The sequence below is a fragment of the Poromitra crassiceps genome, assembly GCF_964638095.1.
Source record: "Poromitra crassiceps genome assembly, chromosome: 3".
Lineage (NCBI taxonomy): Eukaryota > Metazoa > Chordata > Actinopteri > Beryciformes > Melamphaidae > Poromitra > Poromitra crassiceps.
Genome location: NC_139625.1, coordinates 5,094,451 through 5,106,600, shown reverse-complemented (window position 1 = coordinate 5,106,600; position 12,150 = coordinate 5,094,451). Strand labels below are relative to the sequence as shown.

Sequence of the window (12,150 nt, the reverse complement as noted above, 5' to 3'; positions counted from 1 at the left end):
GGACCTTCTAGCTGTGAGGCGCCAGCGCTACCACTGCGCCACCGTGCCCCCCTGAATTCTCATTTCTTAAGCTGCGATCACACCGACCTATTTCGCATCGAGTTTACATACAAAGTCAATGCAACGAGCGATTGAGCGTATATTCGCCCTGGAGAAAAATCGCTGGGCGTCCAAGCGGCAGAGACAGAGCGATAGGGAGAGAATACGCTCGTCGCCCGAGATGAAATATCCCAACTCGAGCGAAAATACGCTGGCATCAGTCGCTCGCTGTTCAATGCTGATTGGCTGCCGTATGAGAGCGAGTCAAGGATCACACTGGCTTGGAACAAACCGCTGGTTTATTGTGTGGCAACAAACCGCATTGACAGCTGACATGAAGTGAAGTCTGTACTACCGGTATGGAGCTCGCATTAGGAGCACGCTGATAGGCTTAGCTTGTAAACAACGACGGGGGCTCGTAGTGGACAAACATCATGACATTGCGTAACGTTATAGCCCCCACATGTCCGTCAATTCGTGTGCCTGTTGATGAGCGATTTAAACAGAGCGACAGAGCGATTCCAAAGGGTTGAATCAAGCGACAGAGCGAAAAATAAATATCTCGGTGTGAACACAGCTTTAGTTGGTATTATTGTAGTTGCATTGAGCATATAGGGCTGCATTTACCATTGATCATGGATAGCATTGATCACACTGTACTATACTGTGCACAAGACTGAGTGCTCCATACATACAGTGCATGTGTGTGTGTACTCTCTCTGTGTAGTCAGTCAGCACCAAGTGAAGTCAACTGAAGTCAAATTGTGAATAATGTCCCCTTCTGGCCGCGCAGGAGCGCTACACGTGCCCCAGCCTGGCTCTCCACCCGCTGGAGGAGTCCTTTGTCGCCCAGACCAATGGGAACTACATGGCGGTGTTCTCCTCCCAGCAGCCCTACAGGATGAACAAGAGGCGGCGCTATGAAGGACACAAGGTCAGTAAAGGTCATGTGACCCCTGGGCTTTTTCTCATCACTATGCAAAAAGCGCTACATGCTGCTCTCTATACACAAGCACAGAGACACACATGTTCAACAGCATGGCACATGCTGCTCTATATACACAAGCACAGAGACACACATGTTCAACAGCATGGCACATGCTGCTCTATATACACAAGCACAGAAACACACATGTTCAACAGCATGGCACATGCTGCTCTATATACACAAGCACAGAGACACACATGTTCAACAGCATGGCACATGCTGCTCTATATACACAAGCACAGAGACACACATGTTCAACAGCATGGCACATGCTGCTCTATATACACAAGCACAGAAACACACATGTTCAACAGCATGGCACATGCTGCTCTCTATACACAAGCACAGAGACACACATGTTCAACAGCATGGCACATGCTGCTCTATATACACAAGCACAGAGACACACATGTTCAACAGCATGGCACATGCTGCTCTATATACACAAGCACAGAAACACACATGTTCAACAGCATGGCACATGCTGCTCTATATACACAAGCACAGAGACACACATGTTCAACAGCATGGCACATGCTGCTCTATATACACAAGCACAGAAACACACATGTTCAACAGCATGGCACATGCTGCTCTATATACACAAGCACAGAAACACACATGTTCAACAGCATGGCACATGCTGCTCTATATACACAAGCACAGAAACACACATGTTCAACAGCATGGCACATGCTGCTCTATATACACAAGCACAGAAACACACATGTTCAACAGCATGGCACATGCTGCTCTATATACACAAGCACAGAGACACACATGTTCAACAGCATGGCACATGCTGCTCTATATACACAAGCACAGAAACACACATGTTCAACAGCATGGCACATGCTGCTCTATATACACAAGCACAGAGACACACATGTTCAACAGCATGGCACATGCTGCTCTATATACACAAGCACGGACACACACATGTTCAACAGCATGGCACATGCTGCTCTATATACACAAGCACAGAGACACACATGTTCAACAGCATGGCACATGCTGCTCTATACACACAAGCACAGAAACACACATGTTCAACAGCATGGCACATGCTGCTCTATATACACAAGTACAGAGACACACATGTTCAACAGCATGGCACATGCTGCTCTATATACACAAGCACAGACACACACATGTTCAACAGCATGGCACATGCTGCTCTATATACACAAGCACAGACACACACATGTTCAACAGCATGGCACATGCACACATCTCTGTGCAAAGGCAGTCACATGACAGCAAGTGTGTGTGGTCAAAATAAGCTACACACAGATGTATAGCACTCTGTCTGTTCCCACTGCAGCCCCCAGCCCCAGAACAAACTACATACTACACATATTCAATACAATACAATACAATACAATACAATACAATACAATGCAATGCAATACAATACAATACAATACAATACAATGCAATGCAATGCAATACAATACAATACAATGCAATGCAATGCAATGCAATACAATACAATACAATGCAATGCAATGCAATGCAATGCAATACAATACAATACAATACAATACAATACAATGCAATGCAATGCAATGCAATGCAATACAATACAATGCAATACAATACAGTGCACTCCTCTTATAGTGATCGCCTTGGACGGGTCTTTATTTTCTCATGCAGATTAGCATCTAATTGTATTGTATTTGTATATTTATGACATGAATACAGTACATGTAAAGTAATGAAATTGACAGTTTGGCTATTTACTGAGTGTTATTGACTTTAAAAATACAGTAAGTTAGGCCTCCAGCTGTTTCAAACGCAGCAGTCTCTCAGAGACAGAGACACTGCCAACTCTCCACAGACAGACAGACAGACAGACAGAGATGCCGTGATCTCTCCATATACAGTACAGAGAGACATGTGCCTAGTACCACTGCTGTATCTCGTTGGCTCATTTTTGGCAGTTTGTAAGTAAATAATAAGAATACAATTAATGTACGGTAGTTTAAAAAAAAAATCCATTGGTCTCAGGTGGGACAAGGCCGAAAATGATCACTATAAGCAGATTATTTAAACAGCATGTGTATAGGAATGATTCGGGACCAAGCTTTCTGATCACTATAAGCGGTTGATCACTATAACCGTGATCACTATAAGCGGTGATCACTATATATCGGACTGACCCATCCTGCCTATTTGCCTTGCTCAGTGGAGTTACAGTGGAATCCGCTTATAGTGATCACGGTTATAGTGATCAACCGCTTATAGTGATCAACCTATAAGCGGTTGATCACTATAAGCGGTTGATCACTATAACCGTGATCACTATAAGCGGATTCCACTGTAACTCCACTGAGCAAGGCAAATAGGCAGGATGGGTCAGTCCGATACGACTCGAGACTTATTTTAACACATTCACTGCCAACAGTTTTTTTTTTACTGTAGGTAGCTTCTGCCAAGGTTTTTTTTTGAGGATTCTGGCTCATCTTTCAAGAGCCGAGGATTATTTTCTGTTAGGATTTTGTGAACACAAAATATCTCAAAAGAACTAATAGAATGTGTGCTTTCTCTGTCTAAAAGAGTTAGTTTGTAGAGTTAGTAGTTATGTAGGCATTAGCAGTTGAATACAGCATGGTTTCAGCATCTGAAAATTTAAGCTGAGATAAATGCCTTTTTGTGAAATTCGATAGAACAGTCACTTTAACCATTTATTTTTGGCATCAGTAAGACGTCAGACATCTAAACAATAGTTTTGAACAGTAATTTCCTCCATAACAGCAGGAAACCCCCCTCTCCTTCAAACTCCTCCCTCCGTGTGTGTTCTCCTCCTCCCTCCGTGGCTGCAGCGGGCGGGTGTGTCACAAGCGAGTTTCTGCTGTCTGTGCTGCCTGGCTGCCCCTCGTCGGGCGAGTCTGGATGGGCTCGCTCGTTTCTTGGGGTTTCGGTTGAGAGATTTGATGAAGCTTTTGCGATTCTGGGCTTATTTATGCTGCGTGTTTCAAAGTGTGTTGCACCCAGTCTATTTTTGGAACCCCCCACCGTTGTGCGACCACCGTTGTGCGCCAGCGCGAAAGCGTTTCCGCCAAACCACTCTACAGTATGAGAATGGTTTCCTCGCGCTTTCCCCTGCAGTTTTGGCTCGGCTTTTTCTAGTCTGGAGAGCACTGTCGCCACTTAGTGGGTCGGTGGAATGGGTTGTACACGTTCGGTGGCTCCCATATTTTTATAGGAGATGTAAAAGGGTTAGATCCACGTCCCACCGTCAAAAATTTATCTCGTCCACGGCAGTCAACCGCTGGTTTCTGCTTGACGAGATATCTCGTCCACGGCAGTGAATGTGTTAAAAGCCGCTGCTGCGTCTGTTGATTTTGTAGGAAAACAAATGTCACTGTCCACCAATCACTAATGAGCTGTGTTTCACTGTCCACCAATCACTAATGAGCTGTGTTTCACTGTCCACCAATCACTAATGACACCTGTGTCAATTATCATTTTCTAGAAGTCTAAAAAGAGAAGATTGGTCATTTTCAGTCGTCGCCATGTCTCCTGTAATTAATACAGTCCGGGTAGTGTAGCGGTAGATTCCCTGCCTGGTACCAACACGAGGGTCGCAGGTTCGCGCCCCTCGTGTTACCTCCGGCTTGGTCGGGCGTCCATACAGGCACGATTGGATGTGTGAAGACGGATTCGGGCTATGTGTCCTGGTCGCTGCACTAGCGCCTTCTCTGGTTGGTCGGGGTGGAAGGGAACTGGTGGGTATAGCGTGATCCTCACGTGAACTCACATTTCATTCTCAAGCTTTCACACAGTAGCCCTGTTCAGGAATCGCTCCCTATGACAGAAATAGTGGACTATTTAGTGTGTCGCCATTTTCTTTATAGTGTCCGAATTCTCAACTGTTAATTTGATTCACTATTTAGTCCACTATAAAATACCCACAATGCACAGCGATTTCTAGTGAACAACGGATGTACCCTACATTTTCACCGGTATACCACAATGCAATGCGGTTGTCTTTACCGAATCTGTGTAGTGTCCGAAACTAATTTTGATCATTCCCCATATAGTTCACTATATGATAAACACTATGGCTCTGTCTGTAACTCAAGTGAGCTTCCTATCACCTAGCTACCTAACTAGATTATTGTTTAATTAGGTATCTCACTTTAATATAGGTGATTAAAAAATAACTTGTTTCAGACATCCTCATTCTTGAAGGTAGCATCGCACGCGACAGGTCACACTGTAGTCCAGGCAAAGTAACTCATTTTGGAACCAAAAAACAAACTAATTGTAAAAGAATTTTTTGCAGCTTAGATCATTTCTATGAGGTGTCCAGAACAACATACTAAAAGTCCTAAGAAATCCTAGTTGAGGAAATATGTTTAATTCTCATCAATCCAAGATGTGTGCCAGTAAGGCCAGACAACAATACACCCCAATGGGGCTATTTTTTTCCTTTACTCCTATCAAAATAAAACTTTATACAATGAAAGTATCCATGAAAAGTAACATTTTTTGTATTACAAGTTGCTTTGAAAATGAATTTGAATATGCAAATGAGCTATACACTAATCGAATATAGGCTATACCCAAAATATACCCGCATAGGAGTAAACGAAAAAATGAAGCCTATCACAATCAAACCTCACACAGTGAAAGTATACATGAAAAGGAACTTTTTTGTTTTACAAGTTTCTTGGAAAAATCTATTTTAAATATGCAAATGAGCTCAACACTAGGCCTAATTGACGTGTCCAATAAGCCATAAAGTCACAAGTAAAACAGGGGCCAAATAACTAACACATTCATGTCCATTCAGTAAGTTAACCTATGCATAAACAAGATAAATTTGAAGTCACTTGCCACACTTACCTGGGTCACTTGCCACAAAAAGACTTATATTGACCTTAAGAATTGATTGCACAATCTTGCCTCCAGTTGCTTTCTAAATTATTATTTTTTATTTACGAACAAGCCTAACCCAATGACATGACAGAAAGTCAGAATAGCCATCTTAGTCATTAGTAACGTGGTGAGCCTACTATTCAGTAAGTTAACCTATGCATAAACAAGATACATTTGAAGTCACTTGCCACACTTACCTGGGTCACTTGCCACAAAAAGACTTATATTGACCTTAAGAATTGATTGCACAATCTTGCCTCCAGTTGCTTTCTAAATTATTATTTTTTATTTGCGAACAAGCCTAACCCAATGACATGACAGAAAGTCAGAATAGCCATCTTAGTCATTAGTAACGTGGTGAGATTACATTTTGGGCTGGTAGATTTACAAATAATTGGTATTGTTGGTAAGATTACGAGATAACAGGCAGAAGTCATTCTTTTTTTTTCTTTTCTTTTTCCCCCCGATTTTTTTATCCCATTTTATTCCCCATTAGTGCTCACTTGATTTCTCAATCCTGGTTGCTACTCCATCCTCTGCCGATCTGGGGAGAGCCGAGACTGGCTCCATGCTTCCTTCGAGACATGGGCAGTTAGCCAGCCGCTTCTTTTCACCTGACAGAGGAAGCTTCACCGGTAGGACATAGCACGTGGGAGGTTCACGCTATTCCAACCAGTTCCCCTCCCTCTGAACAGGCGCCCTTAACGACCAGAGGAGGAACCACATTAGCAACCAGGATATTGCATGTTTTTGTGAAGGGGGTTCCTATATGAAGGAAACCCCCGGGAGGCACGGGGAGAACATGCAAACTCCACACAGAAAGGCCCTTTTGCCGACCCCACCCGGGCGGTGGGCACTCGAGGACATGCGGAAGGGCACGCATTCCTTCAGCGTTCACCTCGTCACCAGGTGGGAATCGAACCCACGACCTTCGAGCTGTGAGGCGATAGTGCTTACCACTGCACCACTGCACCTCCCTAATGGCAGAAGTCATTCTTACCAACTAAACGATTCACTCTCACACAGAAGACAGATGAAAAACCAGATAGACACACTTTCCAGACATTCCAGCTCTTTAAATAATTTTGCCAGACACCAAAACTGCTTCTCTTTTTGTAGTAAGCAAGTATTTCAGACCAGGCGGGCCACACATCAGACTTCCACCGTTTGTAAAGTAGCTTTGCAGTGTTATGAGAAGCTAGCAACAGCAATATCTAGGCTAGAAACCCAATCGGAACATTTTAAGTTACCAACTCCTTTCTAACTAGACATTTTACTGTAGACACATTTTGCTTAAGGTCAAAACTACTTTTCATCTTGAAGTAGCATCGCATTGCCTTTTTGTGGCAAGTGACCCAGGTAAGTGTGGCAAGTGACTTCAAATTTATCTTGTTTATGCATAGGTTAACTTACTGAATAGACATGAATGTGTTAGTTCTTCTTCTTCGAGTCCGTAGCAATCTCAGATGTCGTTCTGCCAATATCGGGCACAGGCCACAGCAGATGGGGAAGGTTCTGCCAGGTCTTCTGGACTGCACTGGGGGGCATCAGCACATTCCAGTAGGTGGGACATTGTCTGCACAGATCCACATCTACACGTGTTAGTTATTTGGCCCCTGTTTTACTTGTGACTTTATGGCTTATTGGACAAGTCAATTAGGCCTAGTGTTGAGTTCATTTGCATATTTAAAATAGATTTTTCCAAGAAACTTGTAAAACATAAAAGTTCCTTTTCATGTATACTTTCACTGTGTGAGGTTTGATTGTGATAGGCTTCATTTTTTCCTTTACTCCTGGGTAGCCTATTCGATTAGTGTATAGCTCATTTGCATATTCAAATTCATTTTCAAAGAAACTTGTAATACAAAAAATGTTACTTTTCATGGATACTTTCATTGTATAAAGTTTTATTTTGATAGGAGTAAAGGAAAAAAATAGCCCCATTGGGGTGTATTGTTGTCTGGCCTTATTGGCACACATCTTGGATTGATGAGAATTAAACATATTTCCTCAACTAGGATTTCTTAGGACTTTTAGTATGTTGTTCTGGACACCTCATAGAAATGATCTAAGCTGCAAAAAATTATTTTACAATTAGTTTGTCGTAAAACGCTACTTTGCCTGGACTACTGGTGCTGTTTCCATTGAATAGACAGACCTTTTCTGACCAAGCTTGATGAAGTTGTTTCCCAAAGCAGTTGGCAATACATTAGTATAAAACTGCATGGCTGATGGCTGTTTTCTCTAACGTTATTATAATCCAAACAGGTCGAAGCTTCACAGGGGAACGTTTCATTGTTTTTACACTTTTAATTTGAAGTCGAAAAAGGGAAATGGTACGTGTGAAATGATAGAATTGACAGACCAGTGTCAATTCAATCTACTCAAACCATTTCCCGTTTCGGCCTTCAAATTAAAAGCGTGAAACCAAGCTAACTTGGAACGTTGCATTTGACAAACAAATTGGTAACGTTAGTTAAGCAATGACAGCTTGTCATTTAATAAAGCACAGTTAAAACGAACTCCACTTACCCTTGAAGGTCTGCCATGCTGCTATCCTCCTGGCTGTACAGTGTAAGTCCTGCTTTGGGGAGCGGGTTTTCTAAAGTAACGTTAACGTTAGCTAGCAACCTAACTAGCCGGCTGCTGTCCACAACAGAGTCAGGTAAGATGCTTCCTACTAATGTTCAAAAGTGACTTTCCTGACACTGTACAAACATCTGACTGCACTGAAATTAAGTAAAGGTTGACGTTATTGACTATTCTAGAATAAAAATTAAAAGAAAGTGACAGATGTTTGTTATTTAGCCAACGTTGTTTCACTTTTTTCTGATGCGGTCGGCTTTGTGGGCGTCGCCATTAGGGGCTTGCTCGGGCTCGCTTCATTCTTCTTCGTCGGTTGTAAGGGGCGCAAGGTATCATGGGATACCCTAACCCACCAAAGTGTGCATGGTATGGTTCCTCGAAAATGATCCATAACTAGGTACCTAGAAAGGTTGCAAATTCAGTTAACTTCTGTATCAAACTGGTTTCAACTACCGTAATAATTACAACTTCTTACCTAGAAATGCCACCTATAAAGCTCGTTCACTTGAGAATCAGACAGGCCCTATATGTGAATAGTGAGTGAGTGAATGAGTGAACGATTTCGAACGCGGCTAGTGTTTGCAGTGAGCGCAAGTCGGGCGGGTGTACTTGCCTTGATAGACAACTCCTTCAGCCAATCAGCTTTGGATCCAGTCAAACCCAAATCCACTCGGGAGAACAAAAACATATTTTCTGCCGAGAAACTCAACTGTTGCAGCGATACTCCTGTACTTGTTTAATTGTTGTTATTAAGTCTATTTCCGCAATAACTGCACTTTATAGCTGTTTAAACTCGACAAACGTTGACGTTACTCCTCGAGGCGGACAGGCATGGAGGCAGCCATTACCGTTTTCCCAGCGGCGTTCCTGATTGGCCGGTTACGATGTCATCTACGAGGCAGGTCGCTGATTGGCTCATATGCTTTGCAGTTTCTGCAAATACCCTCCCAGGGCTTGAGGCCAGACGGTCTGGTAGAACCAAATAAAATGTGAGTTCACGTGACTGGCTGGTTTACCAGGCTATGATGCTACGTCCGGCCGGTGAAGCTCCCCGCTGTCAGGTGAAAAGAAGTGGCTGGCAACTGCGCATGTGTCAGAGGAAGCATGGTGCTAGTCTACGGCTCTTCCCAGATCAGCAGAGGGTGGAACAGTGACCGGGGCAGCAAGTGGAAAGGGGGGGGGGAATCAGAAGGAAAAAAAATCATAATAATACAGTGCGTATTTTGAGCCAAACAGTCTGATTGGTCAAAGATGCGTTCCACCTGTGGCAATATTTCCCATGAGGCACAGCTACTTAGCGATTGATCCTGTTTTCTATGCGTATGCATGTATACTACTTTGAAGAGAACTTTTCAGGCAGTGCAATTGTGTTCGTAACCAGTGTAAAAAAGATATAAAACATAAACCAGGAAACATTGCGGGCATTGTTACTGTGATTATACATACTGTTGTGCTGCCCAAAACTCGTAGAAAAACAAAGGCTTCTCACACTAATAGATGATTGACACTCGCTATTGCAATCAAAGAATAAAAAAAATCATAGTAGATATTTTATTTAATCAGGTAGAGATTGAAATCTCTTTTTGAAGAGAAACCTGAGATTGCTGAATTTTTCTCAACTATCCTCTAAATAAAGATTTTTGGGGGGGGGGGGGACAGGCATAAATGAAAGACAGGAACAGTTCAGTCACACGTTCCAAAAACGTTCCAACAACAAAAAAACGATTATATGATATACTTTGATGAATCAAGGCAAAAATATTAGGGATTAAATCTTTAAAATCAGACTAGATTGAAACAGTTACAGAAATCAAAGCAGACCTCGGAAATGACATTTTTTCTTTTTCTAAGATTTTCATTCTACATACGGTGGTAGGCATCTTGAGGTTTGTCTTTTGGTTTAGTACGTCTGTGCAGCCAGCGTATTAAATCACCATTGTACCCCCCCTAATCACAGTAGGCTATAGGTCTTCTTCATTTCTCCACTGAACAACAGGTACTCACCGCTCGCTTGAGATTCATACGCAGATTGGCCACCGAGGTTAAGCACTTGCCACTTTCATTGAGTGATTTGACAGAGTTACTGCCCTGAAATCTATACATGACTGGCTCACAGTGCTTACAGTACACTATGCTATGCTGATGCTATGCAGCATGACGTATGGCTCTCTCTCCCAGTCTCGTTCCAGGTGGAGGGATACGCGGCGCAAGCTGCCAGTTTTCTAAAATACAGTCTCGTTCCAGGTGGAGGGATACGCGGTGCAGTGCGACTTTTCCCCGGACGGAACTCTCCTGGCCTCGGGCAGCTCCGCCGGCTCCGCGCACTTCTACGACTTCCACAGCGGCCGCACGTTGCACACTCTGCAGGCTCACAGCCAGGCCTGCCTGTGCGTCTCCCTGCATCCCCTTCTGCCCGCCACTGTGGCCACGTGCGACTGGGGCGGCGAGATCAAGGTCTGGCATTGAACACGCGGGATACAGACAGCGGGGAGGAGGAGGGGAGGGGAAGGAGACGAGGAGAGGTCGCGGCGGCCTGGCTGAGAGAAGGAGACAGACTGGGAGCTCCTTCCATCTTTGCAGACTATCTTCCATCATCACACACACGTCACGGCTATGATGAGAACTCGAGGAAAAGTGCCGACAGTCAGCGAATCGACTGATTTTTCTTTCCCCCCGCTGTACTGTACGTCTCGCTATGGTTTCCAAATGATTTCAAACCGCCCACGTCTCTCCATTTCATTCCCCTTCATGTGAGCTCCTACTTAAAGGCAGCGCCGTGAGGATGGCATAACAAAGCAGTGAGTGTGCGTTACATTGCAAAGATCAAAAGAGGAAATTAACATTTCAAAGAGTCGATGGTCTGGGTGTTATCATCTAAAGTGGTAGGCGGTCGGCAAGCAGTCTGCCTCGTCAGCTACACGCACGCACACGCACGCCACCTCATTGCCTTCATAGTCTGCTTTGCACACTCCAAATATAGCTGATACTTTTTGTGTGTTTCGCAAAATCATCTTTTCCAATCGAGAGTGCTTTTAATTCCATGTTTTGTATGCACTATCTTTGCTCCGTGACTTTTTGTCCCATCTGTTCCTAACATGATGTATATATATATATGTATATATCCTGTGAGAATGACAGCTCCAGCTACAACACCGAAAAACAAAAACAGCGAAACTTAAAACGACTAAAAAGTTAAATTCCGCCCGTCAACAAGAAAGCATTGAAGGGCGGTTAGACAGATGCCTGTGATCATTAAAACATCGTATTGAATATCCATTATAACAGTCCTTAAAAAGACACTTTACTGTGTTGCTGCTGAGGGAGATTCTAATGACTCCATGTTTTGTTTTTTTATCGATGCCCTTATTTTCACATCAAGCACTCAGAGTCATTTATACAGTCGTTTTGTTCATAGTTAAAATGATGTCCCTTTTGTCTTGAAAAAGAGAGAGACTAGAAATAAGTAACAGAGAATAATAATAATAATATCCATAGCAGGCTGTGATGTATTGCCCGACACTCATCTTTATTAAGTAAATAAACATACAGCAAAAATATATAACCATGCATCAGACAGACAAACATGTGGACAGTTGGGACAGCTGGCCTGTTGCTCCTGGAAGAGGGCTGGAGGTAGAACAGGACAGAAC

At 43.3% G+C, this 12,150-nt stretch overlaps 1 protein-coding gene across 1 annotated transcript in view; it reads left to right on the top strand.

The window, feature by feature from the left end:
• The window catches only part of wdr25 (WD repeat domain 25), a gene marked incomplete at both ends in the record, with an annotated part of 62,429 nt that extends 51,463 nt beyond the window's left edge, over positions 1-10,966 (top strand). The window contains 2 exons of the mRNA XM_083634306.1: positions 833-973; positions 10,745-10,966. Coding sequence (XP_083490432.1) covers positions 833-973; positions 10,745-10,966 — 363 coding nt within the window. The remainder of the gene's footprint in view (positions 1-832; positions 974-10,744) is intronic.
• Positions 10,967-12,150: the final 1,184 nt, after the last annotated feature.